A 21,013-nucleotide genomic window follows, 5' to 3' on the forward strand; every position below is an offset into this window, starting at 1 on the left:
GAATTGTTGAGTCAATTTAAGATGACAAATTGAATTGCTGACCAACTAAAAAAAAAAAAAATGGTAACACACGATTGAATTAAGTTAATCCAAAGTGAATATATTTAAATTAATTTATTTTGAGTTCATTAAACTTAATATATTCACTAAACTAATTCAAAAGTAATCCAAAGTGAATATATTAAAGAGATACTTTACTTATTTAGCCATTTTTGGCTAAATAAGCTCAGCTCAGCTAAGCTCAGCTTGTGAATGTCAAATGCCCAAACCTAGAAAACAGGTGAGCTGTGATTGGTTACGTGAGCCCTTGTGATGTCATTTTCAATCAACAGCAAGTTGCAAAATGTGTTTTTAAAGATACTAATTGTATGTGAAAAATAATGAAAGTATCAAATTAATTCTAAACAAAATATTCACTTTTTATTGTTATAATGGGCTAAATAAGTGAAGTTTCTCTTTAAGTTTAATAAACCCATAATTAATTAAACTTAATATATTCACTTTGGATTAATTTACGGTAATTCAATCGTGTGTTGAAGCTTCTTTTTTTTTTAAGTTGGTCAACAATTCAATTTGTAATCTTAAATTGGTTCAACAACTCTTTATTTAGTGTAATTAGTCAACTATTAGGGCTTGAAATGACTGCGCTCTTTGCTATTTGGCTCCATAACAGTTAAAAAATGGTTCCACGTCAATTATTTCTCTCCTGATCAAGTTTTCAATTTTAATGGCAGCCTATTTAGGCAGTTAATAGGGCCTGACGCAGCCCCTGCTTTCTTCTTTCCATGTTCTATTTTTATAGATATGGCAGCCAATTCAACCAGTATCCCGTTTAGGCTAACTCTAACCTGCTCTCCGAAAAGACGTCCTCTGAGTTGGGCCCGAACGCCGTCGCCTTGCTGGAGGAGGTCTGTTCCTTGTCAGGTGCACATCTAAGAAGTTCTCACGCTCTATCCAGTCCAAACCGGGCAGCAAGCTGACAATATTTAAGTCAGACACTGTGGTTTTACTTAAAATGAAATCATGTTTTGTAAATCACAGACCTCTCTGTGGGTTGACTCGCCGGGCGTTCAGGGCACTGCACTGTCTCAGGCCCATCGGAGGATGGTGTGTCAGGCTCGCCCTCATGCCTGGGTGACTCAGCGGTCTGCTGCTCATCCATCAGTGGGTGCTCCAGCATCCAGCTGGCCAACACCTCAATGGTCCGAGAGTCCAGCTCACCTGCTACATCTACGGGAGATTAAAAATACATTATAGTGTGCGGGAGTGGATACAAAATGCATATCTCGAGAATGTGTGACTTTTTGGTTTTAACCTCAGAACAAACAAACAAAAAGTCTATGTTTAAAAAAAAACAACAACAAAAAAAAAGGAATATTTATTATTATTATTATTATTATTATTATTATTATTATTAATATTATTATCATTAACATTATTATTATTATTATTATTATTATTATTATTATTATTATTATTATTATGAGGGGATTTTATTTTGGGGGAGAGGGGGGTTAAAACAATATTGATCAATAATTTGTAAAAAAAAAAAAAAAAAAAAAATGCACACAGATGGACTGACCAATAGAATAATGTGTGATATTAAATTTACCAAATGTTGAGGTTTTGGCCCGACGCCAGTGATGGTGTTAATTCAAAAGGTTAATGCCAAGGAATTCACATTTGTAAAAATAAAGAATGGTGACATGAATGGGGGAAAAAAAATGTCTGTTTTACCGTAGCATGAAGAATTGACAGTAGTAAACATAATATTTGAATGAAATTCAGGTTCACATAGTGTTCAAATGACAAAGAAAATGAGTACCTTATTGAATAAAATGGTTAAAATTCAAATAATAACATTCAAATTCGTACAGCACTTTTCTTAATATTCAAATATGTTTAAAATGAATTACTTAGCTAAAATTAAGTATTTTCTTCTTCAATACACTATTTCTCTATTAAGAAAGAAAACAAAAAAAAAATGACGATCCAACAACAACTTCTCAACATGTGGGCTTTTTATATACACAAGTATATCAAAGATGATTTCAAGATTTACTTTTCAGCGCAATATTTCATAGTATTGTAAAATGTTGTCAAATAAAAGACTTTCTACTATCCGAATGCGTCTTAACAAGGCTATGAGGATTTAGCACACAAATGCAGGACAAACACTGATGGTGAGAAAGCATGTGAAGCAAACATTGTGGTGGCACCTTACACAAAGAAGTAGCAGTACCTGCTGCCTCCATGGCGCAGTAGATGTGTCTCATAGTGAATCCCATTTCAAGCAAGCGGCTGGTGACAAACATTTGTGTCCGCTCTGGTGGTGAGGGAAAAAAAGGAAAAGTGCACAAAAACAAAAACAGAAAAATAACTAAAGTTATTGTTAGGGAGGTGATTATGACTTAATTTACAATACGAACAAAGGTAAAGAAAATAATGTCAACATATAAAAGCACAAACTGTGTCGACTTGCATTCGTGGGGTGATTGTGATTTCAGAAGCATGGGCTAAAATGTGATAAAAACATGCCATTTTTGAGGAACAAACACACTGAAAATACATTTACATCATCGACAGATCTGAGACATGGTAAAAAGGCAGAATGACAGACGAACTTTACACTCACTCAGGAAAAAGTCAAGAGTGAACGGGCTTCTGTTACGGCTCTGATATTACCTTCTTGATACTACATTTCTGCTGCAAATACTTCCGCTACTCTGTGTTAGTGCCGGCAAAAATGGCTTCTACGGTCAGTGTAAAAGGGATTTTCGCTTGTTCTTACCCAGGCTGCTTCGGGCCTGCGTGCTGCATGGACCAGGTTCCATAAAGCTGGTCTGCTGCTCTGTGAAGGCATCACATGAGGCCGAACTAGCCAGGCTGAAGCAGGGGTGCAGCACAGGCGGGTTGCTAACCAGTCCGGTTAGCGTGGGGAAGCGAGTTAGCACCATGTGTCTGAAATTAGCCACAATATGCATGCTTAATAAAAATTTTCCTTTCTTTGTTTATATAACGACGCCCACATATATTGTTTATAGCCCACATATTGTGGTACACGTACCACTAGCGGTTCCCTATAATGCATGCAAATCATTACTTAAGGTTTACAATAATTTCAAATATATTGTTTATTAATGTTATTTTTTCTAGACACTTGGGCCTTCTGTACATGACATTATCATATCATTATCATATCCTGAAATACTGTTATATTTCCACTTAATATACTGATTAGTGCATAATCACAATCACACTTCGTTGTCATCGATTTTCATGATGTATAGTTCTTTTATGTATCCACATCCTAAGCAAATCCCAAAAATGGCCGCTCACTAAAACGGCTAAAAATGTGTGGATTTTGCAGCTTAATTCATATTTCACAAACACAATATTAATCAGAATGACTTGCTTAAACTAGTAGCGGCGCTTAGAACATATTACTGCAGAAATTTTTGGGTGAACTTCCACTTTAAACGTTTTTGTGACCATTTGCGACCTTGAGTGAACCCTGACGAAAAAAAAAATCAACATTTGTTACCTTCGCGTTGAGGTATGGGATATTGGAGTGGCACAAATGTCGATCCTCCAGAATTAGAAATACTGTCTGAGTGTGTAGCTGTGCCTATTATGGGAAATATCATCTTTCTTGGTAGTAATGTAAGAAAAGTGAGAAGTTTGCTTTCAGTAACATAATGGTATTCTATAATAGCTAATCTGTGATATCATTCACGTAAGCGAAGTAGTGCTATGATCTTGTACCGCAAGTTACTATACTCACTGGAGGAGGCTTATGGGTAGAAAAGGGTTAAAGTGATCAAGAGCGTCCGCCTGCAGGTTGGTCGGGAGCGACGAGGCCAGCTCTGTGTTGGACGATGAGGCGGAGGCTTGGTTGGACTGCCCGAAAATGGCGGTGCCTTCTGAGCCGACGCTGTACAAAGAGACGGAGCTGGAGGACTTGGAAATGGGCTGTGAGGTGGAGTGGTTGACCGATTCTGGGATGGAGAGGGGGGGATTCAAAAATTTAAAGCTGAAAATACTGTTACAACTGTAGAATTAATGGAGCTAAAACTGTTGGATGTAGAAAATATTGAAAAAATGTAACAGCAAGATTTTTTTCAAAGCAGACAAATTGTGCATTTATTTTTTCAAATGTATGTGAAAGGCTTCCATAAAAATACAAATGATCAACAATTATAGCTCACGTTACACTTGTGTGGCATGAAACAAAAAATCCCACCTTCCCCTACATAATACAACTTTGCGAAACCTCGGATGTGCCAGTTATCAACAGCTAATGTTGATACACTGCTGCTCTGCTAACCTTTTGGCTCCCGTGTAGTACGGCTTTTGCTTTAAAATGGCGGATTTCCACCCTGCCTTGCTACCAAGTTATGGTGGGAGAAATTCAACTCGCGAAAAGGTCAATCTAGCGGATCGAGGTACCTTTGCGTTCTTTATCCTGTAGTCGACTCAGTGCGCCCTTGTAGATCATGATTTGAGCCCTTTCCAGGTCTGCCAGAGACACCCTCTGCTTTATGGGACAGGGTCGGACCGCCCACTTGACCATGCTCTGCACCACGTACTGCAGCACCGACCTCAGCTCGGCGCTCTCGTCCCATTGCTCGCTGCCACTTCCCTCGCCTTTGTCCTGGTCGGAGCTGGGACTCGACAAGGTGGAATTTGGCTTGGGCCCGGAGAGCAAATCCGATAACTTCTCGCAGCTGAAAATGACAGTGAGGGATTTCAAGGCGCCGGTGAGAAGGTAGGAGACTTTGATAGCTCTGAGTTCCAAGGCGAAGGCCTTTATTTTGGTTTGAGTAGTTTGCAGCGGTCTGGTTGCCTCCTCTTGGACCTTTACAGTATCTTTGGTGGATGCCTTCCCATCGACTTCAACCTTCTTCCAGTCGTCTTCTGCAAAGCATGTGAGATCATCTACCTCATCCAGGCAGTACTGCGTCTCACCCTCGGCCAGGCTCTCCTGCGAAAATTTCCCAGCGGCTGCCGCACGAGCGCCAAGCCAGCCGCGCTCCTCCAGCAACCCCATCAGGAAAATCAGATCCAGCAGCACTGTGGGTTTGAGCCCTCCCAGTCGCGCCACATCACAGCAGGTCGTGTTGCAGGGCTCAAGCGAGGCGATGGGCGTGTCGCTGGGTGACCAAGAATTCGCGGAGCTTAGTTATTCAGGGAAAGGTTGGAGAGAAGCCACAGAGATAGCAAGCGACACCGGGATGGATTAGTGGATTTACGAACAAAGGAAAAGAAAATTAGTAATCAAGGGGAGGAAAAACAGAAAATAATTAAATAGAATAGTCACAAGACAAGTGCTGTATAGACATTTAAGCAAAGACATTGAAATACTAGAGATGGGCTTTAGAAATCGAGAAAGAATTTTGGAATTCTGGAATTTTATCTGCTAATGTCTAGTGGAGCTGTAGAAACCCAAACAACTAACAGAAATGCAAAGGAGTATTATGAATCAAAACTTTGTAATTATATTGAACAAACGTTACCATTGAGACTGGAGGAAAGTTAATACCGTGAAAGTTAACATAGTGTTTTTGTGTTGTACTTTTTGCACGATATCATATCACTCTATAAAAAATGTATTTATTTTTTTGCAAATTTTTTATCCCTATTATTAACTTTTATTCGAGATACTGTACCTGATTGATAGGTCGCCCTCCTCCCACTGCAGCTTGGCCAGGGCGCTCCTCTCTTTCAGGACCCCCAGCAGCACGGCCCTGCGCCCACTGGGCTTGTGAAGACATAAGCCGCCAGCCCGGAGACCGCCATCCACGCCTCCGATCCAAGCCAGTACGGGCCACACTTCAGTGCACAAGGCAGCTAGCTTGGCCTCAGATAAGAGGCTTTGATGAGGGTCTTCGGATGGATCTTTTTCACCGTCATTTTGCTCAGAAGTGAGCTCGAGGCCTTTGGATGCAAGTGCTATGAGATAAACCTGACAATGGAAGTGCTTAAACCTGAGTGAAAGATTCCATAAGGTGTGCTTATAACCGACCTGGGGTAAAGCGTTCCAAGTGGTCATCCTTCAGCATGGGTCCGATGAGCTCCAAGCTGGCATGGATGTATTGGTTGATGTGTGGCGTCCACTGATCGCACTGGTGGAGCCGGCGCAGGAGGTGTACCGTGGACTCGATGAGGGCAGTGCTTTGCGGGCTGCACAGAGGCTCGCCAGGTAGCAAGTTACTAGGCATGCCTCGCATCTGGAGTTCCCCCAGTGTCACCTGTCAGGAATGCAATAGATTTAGTCTGCTTTATGTATCATTAATTGGCTGCCACAGATGTGGCCAAGTGGTTAAGATCGCTGCTTGCAATTGTGAGCGATCTTGGTTCAAGTCATCAGCAAGCAGAAAAATGCAGGCAAATATTCTTCCAGCTTTGTAGCGTGCGGACTGACAGAACTACAGAGGATGTGACAATGAACCCGCTATGGTGATCTTGAGCAAGACAACTCATACAGTAACTGCTCTCTGATTCTAAAGTAGCCCCTTCCTTCGGTGGGTATCACTAACAAAACAAAACAAAAACAATTTAGAGACTATAGAAACATGCTATATCATCAATGTCCCAAAAAAAAGCATTTTATTTTATTTTTTTAAATGAAACACCAAACTGATTTTTGTTGTTTAGACATACGGTACATGTGGTATTGTCACTGTCCAAAAAAAGCAAATCTCTTCAAATGTTTTTTTAAATATGTATTTTTAACCAAACCACACCCCGAATTCCCCCTCAGGGGATCAAAAAAAGAAGTTTGGAGCAAGCAGAAATGCTCAATTTCATACCATTTACATATATATATAAATATTATATTATGGCTGTCCAGTGAAATATATTTCAAAACACATGGATTTTCTTTCCTTTTAATTGTAATGTATCAGAAATGCCAATGTTTTTTTTTTTCCAGTCAATTAAGGAAATTTAGTCAAATATCCACGGTTAATAACAAATGTATAAATTACTTTAATCAACCCTGGATACGGGTATCCTTATGCTACAGTCATAACAAAAATATTAGTTTAACCAGTCAATACTAACTTAAAAAAAATATTGAAGTACCTTCTCCCCTGGATTGCTGCTGTAGAATAACACACAAGGGTACAGCTCGGAAGCAACCACACCTTCAAACGCCAACTTTGGCTCCTGGCATAAATAAACACATAAACTGAAAAACATTTCCCAATAAAATGGTGTTATGCTACAAATACTCCATAAGCAAACCTTGTCATTTTTAGCGAACGACACAGTGTGAGCCTCCATGTCCAGAATGCATGTGATGGTGTCGCCCTGGGTGAAAGACGGGAGCGTGCGGACCAGCTCGCCTCCATGGTACAAGTTGCCGCTGTAGGCACGATACAACCACATGTCGGTGGTAGTGTGGTGATTGTAATCGCGGACGGGCCATCGTGACACACCCACGCATGTGCCCTCGTTGCCTCGGTGTTCTTTGGCGATGTGGAACTGAGGAAGGTGTGGAAAGTCAGTTACCGACCACAGAATGTTTACATGTTTTCAATGTACAGCACTAGGGATGTGCAATGCAGGGTTTTTTTTTTTTTTTTTTTTGTTTTTTTTTAAGGCTGATAGTAGTTTTCCTTAAAATGTATGAAATCAATGGCAATTTTGTATTCTTCTGATTTGTAATTCCGAGATCCTTATCATAAAATATTACTGGTAAAAATTATATAAATACCTTTTCATGGCACAGTAAGTATGATTACCTTCCAAATGAAACATCCAGAGGTGATGGCTGTGGTCGCTAGGCCATAACCTTTTCCACCAGTTCCGTGCGAGAGGATGTTGCCGCTCTCCAGTGAACAGCACGTTATCTTATGTGGGTCGAAGGAAAAATCTCCGATGGAAATACATTCGTCATTGCTGCCGGGATTCTACCACAACAAAATACAGAGGCACAGACTTACACATTGAACAATGGAATGAAAGAAGTGGTTAACACATTATTATCAAAAATGGGCATGATTTATCACATTGTTAAAATAAGAAAATATATATATATCTGTTTAATTCATTATTTTTCCTATGAGTTAATCTAAAATAATTTTATTCAACTCATTTATCTAATGATAGAATTTCTCAATTTATTGTAAATAATAAAATGAAACCATATTAGTAAAATAAACCATTTTATATGCATTTTTATTTGATTAAATAATTGGTTAAAATAAATAAATATAAATATACAGTACTATATGAATAAAAACATGAGGATGAATTATCTATTGTTTTTTATTTTATTATTATACTCATAATCCCTCAAGGGGAACATTATTGGATGGCGCCACACACCATATTAACACTGTTCACTATAATTGTAATATTGCTCCTTCATCCCACCACTAGATAGGTTCACAAATTGTTTCTAAAAGGGTTAAAAATGACAAAAGACTCTTAAATCCAGATTTTTGACAGATTTACCTCGGAATCCTTTACAGTCATCTCTTTATGGGCCGTGTCATCCAGAGGCTCCTCCCACATGTAAACAGACATCAGCTGAAAGAGTTGTTTGACAATCTACAAAAAAGGAAAAAAATAAAATAAAAAAATAAAAAAATAAAAAGTAGTTAAATGTAAGAGAAATTTACCTAAGCTCATAAATACTATTTACTTGTAAGGAACAAAATGCAATATAGACAAGGTTTTCAGACTAACATGGCAGCTTCTATTCACTAAAGGTAAGCTGCCTCATGACCACAAACATACAATTGTTTACAATTGTGAACGAATTATATAGCTATCCAACTAGGGAACTCGTTAACAAACCAACCAGTTAAGGAGATACCTAGCTGGTTAATTAATATAAGAATTAACTAACTCTACCCAACTTGCTCGCTTTACAGTTAACTAATAACTCACTAGTGAGTTTTCTAGTTTTTCCTACATTTTGATGTAGCAATCCTCTTTATTGCAAGTTTTATTTGGCACATATTGTATATACCAGTAGCATATTTTTTCCTACTGCATAAATAAAAGGTCCCACTCCATCTGTAGTTGAGCCGGTGAATACATGAGGACATACTGTACTTCCCATGTCCACCTACCTTCTGAACATGCTCAGGCTCAGAACAAGCAGGCAACATTCGTTCTAAAACATGGAAGGCCAAGAGCTTAGTACGAAGGTTCTGGAAACATGGTGATCCTGGTGAACAAACAGTGTAATTTTACATACAGTATACAAAAAATATATTTAAAAAATATGTAATTTGTTCTCCACTTATAGTGTAATTACCTAAAGAGCACTTATAGGAAATAATGTCCATGAGCGGGTCAACCCACTTGATGAACGAGGAGAGTGTTTTCATTACTCGAGAAGACAACACCCGCCTGAGGAATACCAAGAAGTCGGCAAGCTGACATTCAAGTGCTCGGCTGCTTTCTGATGCTGGAAGAGTACCGGTACACATAAAAAAATACTGTAAGTCTGCATATGACAATGTTTTACAGCTAACTTAACAGTAACTCCAAGTTACACTTCATTGTAAATCGAAAGAAGAGGCAAGTTAGTTCATGTTTTTTTTTAGCCTACTAAATTTAACTACAAAAAAAAATCCTAGGTGAAATTTGCACAGCACAATTAGGTACAGGAACCCAAGGGTTAGCTACTTAACTAAACATTCAACTAGATAACCAATTAATCTGCTAACTACTCAACTGGCAAGGTATCTACATTACGAACTAGCCAACTAACTAGCTCATTAACTAATTAACTAAGTTACAAAAAACTAGCTTGATTAACTCAATCCACACCTTTTAAACTCAATCCATCCTCCTCCACCATCGTCGTCTTTGCTGATGTACTCTCTGCCGCTTGCTGCTGACGGAATGCACGCAGTACATTTTGGAGATGCTGGCACATGACCTCCATGAGCGAGTGGGAAATCTCAAGAGGGAGCAGATCCTCACAGGAGCTGAAAGTACACGGCTGTTTGGATCACCTCGGTTCCTTCCTCAAAGGAAATTTTAAATCTCACCTGGAAGTGACTGCAAGGATCTGCAGCAGGCGCGTACATGCCAGTTTGACGGCGCCGCTCAGCAGTGGACATCCTGATGTGGAGATGGCGAGCCAGCCCTGATTCATGAGGGCGCAGCTGTTGTCTGTTAGCGTGCAGAGCAGCTCCAGGATGCCGTGCTTGACTACCAGGACCAGGTCCACCGGCTGGTAGCTAAAGTTCAGTGCAAACATGGTGGCCAGCAGGAGATGTTGGCACGAACCTGACGATGGAAGAAAACAATATTACTGAATGACCAGGAAGAATAATAAACAAAAACATTCTGCATAAATCAGAACAAGAGCACTTTCAGGCCTCTACCATAGCTGAAATTTTATAACTAAAATTAACATCTACAATTTAGTTCACTAGTTAATTGCTTTGCTCGTTGTTGCCTCACAAATTATGTCCTGGAAATAGTCTACGTGTGTAAATATACATCTGGTGTAAATTCTCTCGTATCTTCCGCTAATAACCTAGGCTAAACTTAGCTCCTGCCATACATAAAATGCTTGTTTCTCAGTGAAGATGCATCATTTGGATTTAGTTCCGTGACACCAATGTACTACATTCCTTATAAGACAGGGCTTTGACCCTATCTTGAGGCATCTAAATGAGTTTTTCAGTGGTTATCCTAGAATAGATTTTACAGAAAGAAATGCAAATAGGTGTGTTTGTGAATAGTAAACCGCAAATATGCAAGAAAGTTCTATGTAGTTTTATGGGATAATTAGCAGTATAATTAATAGGATTTAATAGCTATAAAAAGATTAAAAACATTTTTAAAAAAAACAATTAGGAATTTACTTGAGAGTCGAGACTAATAATTGAGGCAAAGTAATTCAACATAATTGAACTGACAGCGGACACAAACCTGGATGTTTTTTTTCAAGCAGGACCCTCTGTCTGAGAACGTGCACCACTTGCTGGTAAAAAGCATGTGCTGCATATTGCAACTCCCTTTGCTTGTCAATAGCAGCTGAATGGGTTCCAACCTGGATGGAGAAAATGCATTAAGTATTAATCCAGTAGTGTCTGGGAAGCAGTGACCACCAAATGTATACCGTGTAATGGCGCATCTCGTAATGAGGGCCTGCGTGTGAGCCCATGATTTGCGTTCCTAAGGCAAAGCAGCCAGACAGGAACTGGAGCTGCACTGACTGCAACAAGGTGGGAAAGTGCAGAGAGCAGCTCTTCTCTTCCATCTTGGATAGGAAGGACGACATCTGACGGAAGGCCTCCAAGCGCATCTGACCAAAGCAGACACACCGAGATATAAAAAGTGCCTTTTCCTGAGTGAAACCGGCAGACTGGGCCTTTAATACATACCTCAGCCCTCTGTTGCTGTTGCAGGATGGCAAAGACAATAGCTTTGGGATCAGCCTCATGGAATGCCTGGGTAGACACTGTCAACTGGAGCATGTTGCCGCACACAAACTGGAGAACTTGGTCCAGGATCAGCTGGGTGTTGTCACCAAAGTGGTTCGTGGCCGGGTAGGTTGGGCTGATGCACTGACGCAGACGATCCCAAGCATCTTTCATGACGTCCAAGGAGCAGAGTGGCAAACCTGGAAGCAAGGAAAACGATCAACTTCTCAGATGATATTTTGTTATTTTTGGAGTATGACACAAAAAATGTCAGCCTGGAAGGGAAAAAAACCCATCAACCATTCAAATGATATTTTTGAGATATACAAGTATGAAATCAAAAATAAATCTGGTGTCCATAACATTAAATACACCTGCATAATCTAATTCCATTCAGGAATTCTGAACACTAATATTTCTACATCTCAACAACAAAGTTTAACACCTAACATAACAAATACGTTATATAACTAACTGACCAAATAAATACCAAGCTATTTGTATGTATTTGTAACACGATCCCCAACAATGACGAGGGAGGGGGCTGGACAGGCAAACGAGCGTGCTAAAGCACATCTCGTGGTCGGAAACAGAAGGCTGAGCAATCAGCCACTTGAACGGCCAAACATAATGTGCTGACTTTGTGGTCGGAGGTGGAAGGCAGAAGGGATTCAAGGGATAGTGTTGCAGCATCTTTAATAGATGAATGTCGAACAATCTGGCAATCACTGTTTCATCCACAATGCCTTAATTAGTGGGGTATAGCTGACTGTGGCTGAGAGACAGTCTGTGACATATCTAGCAACAAGTTAACTAACCAACTAAGCTACTATACTAGCTAATAAAATTGCTAGCTATCATTTTAACTACTTACCCATTTTATTCTTGTATGATCCCAAGGATGTCTTTGATTGGTCAGACTAAATGAAACGTGTGATAAGAAGAGTTAAATAACAATTTAACTTTAAAAAATTAATTAATTCAAGAAATGCGAAATTTACCTGCTGTCTGAGACCAAAAGACTGTGCAGCTGTCCTGGAATGTTGATTAACGTCAACACAGCGTGAGAAAAGTGCATTTAAAACAAATTGAACATTAACACTTGATTTTACCTGGTGTTAGTGTTGGATGCCTGACTCTCATCCCTCTCACTGGGTTCTGCCCAGGCAGGGCGGACACCCAGCAGTAGGAAGAGGCAGCGGGAGACGAGTAGACGGCAGGTGGCGGGGAAAGGCAAGCTTTCCTCCTCCGACTCTCTCCGGTTGTCCCACTGCTGTCTGGGATTGAGCTCTCTGTGGGGGCTGACCGGGCTTTCCACGGTGCCGGGCAGTGTGGAAGTCCCAAAGGACTCGTACACGGTCATGTTCTGCTGAACCTGCATGGCCTCGCGTGTTGCCATGAAGGACTCCAGGACTTCTGTACAGACAGGAGTGTTGTGATTACATCGAAAATTGTACAAAAACTATCGTTCAATAGTGGTACAAGAAACCAGAACACAAATGAGTAATTTTGAGTTGCATGGATTGGATATGAGGGATCTAGTTCTCTAACCTGTAAGATCTATGCGATTACTGCCCAATGATTCCTCCACTGCGTCATCATGGTCCTGGTTGTGGTTGGCTTCAGGGGGCGGTGGTACCTGCACTTCCCGGCTGCATTGACCTATAGACAACCGCTCACTTTCTTTCACCACAAGAGCTCCAGGCTCCTCTGACGCAGGACTCTGACACTGAGAGCTCTGCCAACACCCAGAACAACAACATTAAAAATATCCGTTTATGATAATAGGGGTATTCATCCAAAGTGGTAGTACCTGTTTGGCAGCGACGAGCACCTGCGAGGTCCTCGGAGAGTTTTTGTGAGCCAACAGAGATTCTCTGATTTTATAGACGCTTTCAAAGACATCTAACAGCTTCTTGCAGGGCTCATATCTGAAAGACAACACATCATAAGCATACGGTATCTGCTTTACTACAAACATAATTAATATACACCCACATCCATATACATATACTGTAGCAGTAGTAGTGGTAATTGTGACAGGGGGTTCTAGTTAAGGTAAGCCATTTTAAACTAAAAAGAAAAAAACATTTCCGTAGTTCGACGTGGAAGTTTTGAATTCAACCGGAACTGAGTGACTGCCATGAATCAAGTATTCTAAATGATACCATAACAAAAACATTAATATAAAAAAACAAAACAATTACAAATAAGAAACTAAGATGCACTTGTAACTTCTGCTTAATAGAAAAGGCCTGTTTGGTTGACCCAATTGTGTCCAGAATAATATTATTTTAAAACCTCATCACAACAGAAGCTCTTTTTAAAGCGTGTATTTGTACATATGTCCATGAAAGCAATATGAGGACATTGTGTTACTGACCCATCCTGCCAGCACGCTTTATCTGGTATCCCGGTGTGCTTCAGAAGTGCTGCCAGGCTGCAGCGACAGACGGCCTCCAGCAAACCGTCGCACGAAGACCCTCCTCTCTCCCACTCTGCTTTCACAGCGACAAAGACCATTTTGTTACTGTTTTTAAACAATAAGTGCCAGGACACTTCCAGGTGGCAGAAAAGTGATTGACTAGCCTAAAGTGAAACAATGACTAAACTTGTGTTTGTGGTTTTGCAACCAAATATACCCTAAATGAATTTATTTCTTAAATTTCTTCAAAAAAGAATATTTAATTTAATCATTCTGAATCTGTGGAAGAGGGGGTTAAATGTTGTAAAATGTTGGAGACCCTCTCCGGCTTTTGCCACCCAGATGTACACGTGACATTGAGGTGAAATGTCTCACAATGCTTCATCATCACAAACTAAAAAAGTTAAAAACTGACAATCAAATAATGTACCTCTTCCAAGAGCGTGCTCCTCCATCTTCTGCAGTAGGCACCCAGCAGGTCCTCTAGAGGATCCCAGCGCCACCTCGAGTAACGTCAGAGATTCCTGGTTCAGGCTCAGCTCGGACAGCCTTGAATCGTTGCCGCCCAGCAGCACCGCTTCAGTAAGCCATGCCATACTGGAGTCTGGAGGACAAGCATGACCATGACATGGGGTAGTAAATTACACTTTCTTTCTGACCTTCCTGGGTGGAGTTTGCATGTTCTCATGTTTTTAATTGTATGATTATATATTTATATATTTTATATTAATATATAATTTTCACACCCCCCAAGAAAGTATTTATTGTAATTAAATACAATACAATTCTGACTTTTTTTCCCCACAGACATTTTTCTAAAAAACAAAATATATACAACTTTATTTTAATACAAAATACACCGTTTTTCCCTATGAATTTTTTTTTTCCGTAAAATTCCAACCTTTTTAATGCAACCTTTTTAGAGAAGAAAAAAAAAGGAAATTCTTGTAAAATTACTGGTACTACTTTTTTCTTGAATGACACAGACAAACTTGAATAAATTATTTTCTCAGAAATAAATATTTTTTTAATCATAATATGGAAAACACAAAATGTAATGTTTAAATCTTTTCATATTCCAACGTTTTTCTCGCAGTACAATATGTGTTTGTTTGTTTTATTTCTTTATCTTAATAGTGAGATCAACATGAACAGTTCTATTCAATTCTGCTTACGTTTGTAAATGAATTAGCAATTTTTTGTGTGTTAATAAGACAACAACCATGAAAGTAAGAAAAGGAGGAGGAAACAGAATACTTAGCCTACCAAGCTCCTCATTATCCATCTCAAGGCCATTCTGGAGGAGCACGTTGGATAGCCAGAACTCTGAGGTTCTTTCCTGGGGGGAGGGCGGAAGGCCTTGCATCATCCCGCCAAGGCAGCGTCCAACTGCTAGTGCTACAGAGCGCTCCAGATCCAACAGCCAAAGCCATGTGCACTCCTCCTCTTCCTCCTGATGTTCACTTTTATCTAGGTGATCATGTCACTGGTCAGCATAATTTAATGAACTGTACATCATATTAGCATAAAGACCACAGACCTGAGGGGAGTATTGAGGCCTCCACCTCCAGCTCCTGGTCTTCAAGTAGGCCCGTCTCCGGCAGCAACCGGTTGAAACTGTCCAGGTCCTCCAGCAAGTCCAACAAATGGCCAAGCAGAGGCTGGACTGTGCTGAGGGGCAACAGAAGCAGCGAGTACATTACCTGACACAGCAGGCTGCCTGCCATGGAGTTGTACAACACCACTGGACAAAAGAGAAGGGGGAGAGGGTGAATAAGAATTACCATAAGTGAAATCCGCCAAGAAAATTGTCAAAAAAAAAGTGTGGATGGATGGATGGATGGATGCAAAATGGCTTTAAGCGTGTTCTTACTGTGAAGCTTCTTCATCATCTGCATGTCCATGAAGCTGTCTTTCAACAGCTTGGTTGATCTCCTCAGCGTCTCTGCTGCGCATGAGAACATCAAGTGAAGATGCTCACGCAGCAATTTCACGCTGCAGTCATCCTAAAAGGTAGTGAGGACATCAGTCGTCAAAGTGTGTGATCAGTCAAGTCAACCACTGCAATCTTATCAGAATACTAATGTTATTTAAAAAATAAAAATAAATTTAAAAAAAAATCTGCAATCCTATGATTTTGTCATATTTTTCAGGGGAAAAAATATAATCCATTTAGAATAAATGCAAAGCCATAAAATTGCAAGAATTAGGTCATATTTTTCTAAGAAAAAAAAAGTTGCAGTGGGAACAAATGTCATTACGTGAATAACGCAATTTCCCAGAGAAAACCTTAGAATCCAATGAGAATAAGATCACAATTTTCCCTGTGCAGAAGTTTTTAATTCATGAAATGATGATGATTTTTGTTCAATTATTAGAGGGACCATGCATCTGCCATGAAAAAAGTAATAAAATAAGCAAATAGTGGAGTTCAGCTAACAAGAGCAGATTCCATTAAATAAATAAGTTAAATTTGCAAACGCCAAATCACGAGTATGCGGGGGTTCACTCACTGTAATCCCTGACAGGGAAATGCAACTCACAGTACCTCTGGGCTAAAGTGGATGTAGCAATGGGCAAGCATGTGTTTGTGAAGTCCAGAGAGAAGCTGGTGAAAGTGCGAGGGAGGCTCTGACTCTCGTTGACTATCACTCGACAGCAGCTTATCACTGTTTTTCTCCAATTCCCCAAATGCTCGCTCCTATGAACACACGCAACGCTATAGTGAACCATAGAAATCCTTTTATCATTGCTTTCAAAGGGAAACAGCGTTTGTTCATACCGTGTAAAAGCCAATACTGAGCAGAAGGGTTCTGAGAAGCACCTCTGCTAAGTGAAATGGGTCATATGCTTCAGATGAGGAAGAGGAGGAGGAGGGCGGTCGGGAGGATGGGGCAGGCGTCAGGGGTGGCACGAGATTCGCCACGTCCCCGAAATTGCTGTAGCCCAGCAGGGACGCCATGTGACTCTGGTCTTGGAGGCTGCTGAGGACCATGTCCAATTGCAGACGCTTGAAATTGCACATAAACAGTACGTAAACAATCTCGGAACATTAGAACACTGTAATCTGTAAAAAATTTAAATTAAATTGAATTTAATCTCATATTAATACAATCATTTACTTAAAAAGCCAACTTTTTCTTAGATATAAGTTTTTCTCATTTTGGTGTTGTTTTTTTCACCTTTGAAATGTACGGTACAATTTTGTTGGTGGTACTTCACAGCACCTCAAACATAGTCAATGAAACTGAAAGTGAATGTTTGTTTTTGCTTCTTTCCCAGTATAGCTACTAGCCTGTGTGGTTTACTTTGCCTATACAAAATGTACCTATTACCTAACATTTATTATTCTATGTAAATGTGTGTTTAATGACCTATACTGTTTGTGTAAAGTGAGAGTTTGTCCATGCGTTAAATCAGTTTGTGCTAGCTTGTTTGTCTGTTAAGCTAGTATGCTATCTAATCCTATTGATGAGCCTCAAGCGAAGGTGGTTTGTTTATGTTTAACTTTAGTTGACTTTTCTCTTGAAAGATATGACTGTAATCTCGTGAATTCAGATGTGGTCCCTTGAAGGAGGCACTGTCAAGGCTGAGAACATTTATGCGGAGAAGAGATACTTTCTCACACATTTTTCTCTCACAACTCTGAGTCATTTGCACAAACTGACAAGCAACACTGAACTGGTGGTGTCATTTTTGCATAATCCCTCCAGAATATTCTACATGATGCCTTTAGGATGAAGTGTAATGAAAATTTCCCACAAGTACACACCAAAGTCTTCCCTGAAGGCTATGATAGCAGAATATTGGGTAATTGTTCCATAGTTCCTTCTATTTGTATTCCATGTGGGTGTACTAGTCACAATTCTTGTGTCCATATAGAACACAATTGCACTTACTTGCCCTTTGGATAGAACATTAAGACTATGTGGGCCCTGAGGTAAGAGGGAGAGGAGCAACTCTGTCCGTTCCCTCAGTGGAGGCAGGAGCAGCGAGGCGCCAATGGTGAGCGTGTTCATAACTGCCTGCGCACATGGACACAAAGACAAATGGTTATACTGTATGCCCTACATTCATTCGTATGACATCATGACAACTTGGCAATCAAGAGTACCTGTTGTATGGAGTCAGGCATGTTGGTGTCAATGAGTCTGAAGAGCAGGTTCCGGAGGGGCCTGCCCTGAGCTCCCAACACCATAGCACCAGTCCCTCCAGCATGAGCCAGGGACAGATGGACAGAGAGCAGTTTCATGCACAGCAAAATGAACTGATGATGCTCCCTGTGGCAACATATAGAGAGAGTGAGTGCTGCTTATGTGACCACATCCGGCCATGCACATCATTTTATATGGCCTGTGAAAGCTTGCCACCATTATTCCTTGACTTCTGTTGAAAACTAGCCATCAAAACGCTAATGACCAAATACCAATGCAGGATGTGAAAGGATCTCTGTTCTCCTTAATTTAAATATGAAAATTAGCTTTTCTCTGGTTGGTAGCACGTTATATCTTTGCATCTTCATTGCAAATGTCACATTACCAAACAACAGAATACAGTTGAGCCTTGACGTTCGCAATGCGAGCCCGAGGGCACTTTGATGTGAATTTCAGTCGACAGCAGAGGGCGGTATGTCAAAATGGAAGCCCCCTGAGAGGAAGGAAAAGGGGTTGATAAATCTGCTAGTCTTTCTAATCTTTAGTGGAGGCACATGTTATGCTATTGCAAAGAACATTTTTTGCTTGAGTTGCACTTTAACACCAAGGTAAGTACCTTGTACACATGACCATTTTAAAATTTTGCCACGTGAACCAGACTTAATGTCTCACAAGATCTCACTCACATTTGGTCTCCAAATTCTGTTTGAGGCATATTTTTTTCAAAATATCGTTTGTTGGAGTACACTGTATGTTGATTGTTGTATGTTATCAATTCATACATTACAATACACATACCGTTTGGATAAGAACGGCGCCGGGGGCGCGTCATCCCCAATGCCATCGCAGTAGCTTTCGAGAAAGCTGCGCAGGTAGGTGAAGGTGCTCTCCTCCAGGTCCACACAGAAAGGCCTGTGCCATGCCACCAGCTGCCTGGCAAAAGACACACAACATCCCTTACTAACTGATACGTGTCACTACAAGTGAAGCGCGGAACATGAAGTAAGGTTTATAACATTTTTACCAATTCAGAAAATATGAGCGACTCGATTCATTGATTTTTAGTTGGTTTATATTTTAAATATGTCTTTTATAGTTTTATAGGTGCATGTTCTCCCCGTGCCCGCGTGGGTCTTCTCCGGGTGCTCCGGTCTCCTCCCACATTCAAAAGACACTACATTACATTACATTACATTACATTACATTACATTACATTACATTTGGCCCAATTGCATGGCAGGTTAATTGGGCGCTCCCAATTACATTACATTACATTACATTACATTTGGCCCAATTGTCAGTACGTGTAATACCCCACTTAACAAAGTCTTTACCTGTCAGACGGTACCGCAGTCCAAGCCAAGCTGTGGGAAGTTCCTGCCGTGATCTGCTGAATAGACACACCTTCCAGACCAAGCACTTTCCTGGGCTTGGTGACTGGCGTGGAGGTGTGGCCTTGCCCACACTGGCCCATGGTGTTGTTGCCCCAGGCGTACACTTCGTTCTCTGCATACAAAACAATACAACACGCTCTCGAAAAAAAAGAGTAAAGAAGTAATGAAAGAAACGCTGGTCAGTATTTATCGTACCGTGCGACAGTGCCAGACAGTGGCTGTCCCCGCATGAGATGTCGATAATCTTGGTGATACTCAGGTCCTCAATGAATCGGGGTCTTAGGGAGGTGGTCTCGGATGACCCACACCCTAAACATGAGCCACAGCCCCATGCGAACACCTTGGATGAATCACACAAATAGATCATTCAAAGCCTTGTTTCAACCTACAGTGTAGTACATAGATTATTTTGGATCTCCACTGAAAGTATTTTACGTATTTCAAGTATTTTAGTTTTTGTCAAGTCATCAGAACAGTGAGTCGAAGTCGCAATGACACACCTTGTTGAGGAAACTGCATACATATCAAGAGTTACTGAGTTCTGCATCCAAGATCTCTTTGCTTCTTTCACTAATTCAACCTTGTCGAAGCCAGATTCTCACCTGTCCCGCAGACGTGAGCGCGAGAGACGACTGGCTCCCAGCACACACTTTCCTGATGATGCATCCATGCAGGGCTTCTATGATCTTGGGCCGATATACACGGTTAGTGTCGCCGTGGCCGAGTTTACCTGCAAGGGCGGCAGCTATGTTAGGGCACAAAAGCCACAGCAGGGCCCAGTTTTTCAATTCTCAGGTTATTTTAACCACTGTTTAACCCCTAACAGCCGGTTAAATGCTTAACCCGCCGTTAACTAACCGGCTGTTGTTAAATATACGTTGTTCAAAACATGGTTAGTCACGCTGTTTGTCAACGGCACCGTCAAAGTTAACCGTGACGTTTACATCACTGGTTAGCACCTATATATTCCTTTTTTGTTTACTTCCGGGTCCGCGAAAGAAATGTATACCATCCCAACGACCACTGGCACTCGCAGAAAAAAAGAAGCAAAACGTTTTCTGCTGACGAAGAAAATGTTATTCAATCAATGATTGAAGCAATTTAGGAGTTTTTGTGAAATAATTTATTTGTATTTTTTTATTCATTATATTTTTTTTCTACTGTGTGTATTTTCAGTGAACATTTTTGTGTAATATTTCTGTATTTTTGCCAATATTTTTGTAGCATATAATATTGCATGTTTTTGTCTTGATATTGTTTCTCATATTTTTGTCTAATACCATATTTGTAGTTTTGACTGATTTGTATTTTTTGTGTAATATTTTGATAGAATAGTTTTGAATTGTCTTGTTTTTGTATTTACCAGGAGATACTGTGTGTATTTTTCATGTATTCCTAATTATTACTAATATCTGTAATTACAGTTTTAAATTAAAATTAACACAAAAATAAATTATTATAAGCAAACAAGAAACATCACAGGTAACCTCAGGCCTCCTCTGCCCATTTTAAGAACTCATCTTAAAAAACAGATTTTTATTCTTTCGCTTTTGACTTAACCACACTGTTAAAAAGTTAGCGGCGGACCTTGGGAGTGTTAACTTTAACAGCAAGTTAACAGCCAGTTAAAGTTAACAG

The 21,013-nt window shown here is 40.3% G+C and overlaps 1 protein-coding gene across 4 annotated transcripts in view; it reads right to left on the bottom strand.

Annotated features, from left to right (window-relative positions):
* The window catches only part of LOC144002320 (putative E3 ubiquitin-protein ligase HERC1), a 45,200-nt gene that overhangs the window by 16,156 nt on the left and 8,031 nt on the right, over nt 1–21,013 (bottom strand). For 2 of the 4 annotated variants that reach the window (XM_077497454.1, XM_077497453.1), the window contains exons 9-45: nt 19,978–20,105; nt 19,571–19,715; nt 19,316–19,487; nt 18,780–18,914; nt 17,942–18,107; nt 17,727–17,852; nt 16,610–16,837; nt 16,376–16,528; nt 15,701–15,833; nt 15,368–15,571; nt 15,094–15,297; nt 14,258–14,431; nt 13,786–13,900; nt 13,216–13,333; nt 12,954–13,140; nt 12,515–12,818; nt 12,404–12,437; nt 12,277–12,322; nt 11,364–11,602; nt 11,099–11,284; nt 10,909–11,029; nt 10,017–10,257; nt 9,793–9,953; nt 9,275–9,427; nt 9,087–9,184; nt 8,464–8,559; nt 7,749–7,916; nt 7,249–7,488; nt 7,087–7,170; nt 6,026–6,251; nt 5,670–5,952; nt 4,450–5,177; nt 3,785–3,998; nt 2,792–2,961; nt 2,243–2,326; nt 1,044–1,230; nt 849–976 (exon numbers count right to left, since the gene is read on the bottom strand). In XM_077497454.1, coding sequence (XP_077353580.1) covers nt 849–976; nt 1,044–1,230; nt 2,243–2,326; nt 2,792–2,961; nt 3,785–3,998; nt 4,450–5,177; nt 5,670–5,952; nt 6,026–6,251; nt 7,087–7,170; nt 7,249–7,488; nt 7,749–7,916; nt 8,464–8,559; nt 9,087–9,184; nt 9,275–9,427; nt 9,793–9,953; nt 10,017–10,257; nt 10,909–11,029; nt 11,099–11,284; nt 11,364–11,602; nt 12,277–12,322; nt 12,404–12,437; nt 12,515–12,818; nt 12,954–13,140; nt 13,216–13,333; nt 13,786–13,900; nt 14,258–14,431; nt 15,094–15,297; nt 15,368–15,571; nt 15,701–15,833; nt 16,376–16,528; nt 16,610–16,837; nt 17,727–17,852; nt 17,942–18,107; nt 18,780–18,914; nt 19,316–19,487; nt 19,571–19,715; nt 19,978–20,105 — 6,579 coding nt within the window. The remainder of the gene's footprint in view (nt 1–848; nt 977–1,043; nt 1,231–2,242; nt 2,327–2,791; nt 2,962–3,784; nt 3,999–4,449; nt 5,178–5,669; nt 5,953–6,025; nt 6,252–7,086; nt 7,171–7,248; nt 7,489–7,748; nt 7,917–8,463; nt 8,560–9,086; nt 9,185–9,274; nt 9,428–9,792; nt 9,954–10,016; nt 10,258–10,908; nt 11,030–11,098; nt 11,285–11,363; nt 11,603–12,276; nt 12,323–12,403; nt 12,438–12,514; nt 12,819–12,953; nt 13,141–13,215; nt 13,334–13,785; nt 13,901–14,257; nt 14,432–15,093; nt 15,298–15,367; nt 15,572–15,700; nt 15,834–16,375; nt 16,529–16,609; nt 16,838–17,726; nt 17,853–17,941; nt 18,108–18,779; nt 18,915–19,315; nt 19,488–19,570; nt 19,716–19,977; nt 20,106–21,013) is intronic. The other 2 variants (XM_077497455.1, XM_077497456.1) reach the window with 2 other exon arrangements.

Source organism: Festucalex cinctus, chromosome 15, assembly GCF_051991245.1.
Source record: "Festucalex cinctus isolate MCC-2025b chromosome 15, RoL_Fcin_1.0, whole genome shotgun sequence".
Taxonomy (NCBI): domain Eukaryota; kingdom Metazoa; phylum Chordata; class Actinopteri; order Syngnathiformes; family Syngnathidae; genus Festucalex; species Festucalex cinctus.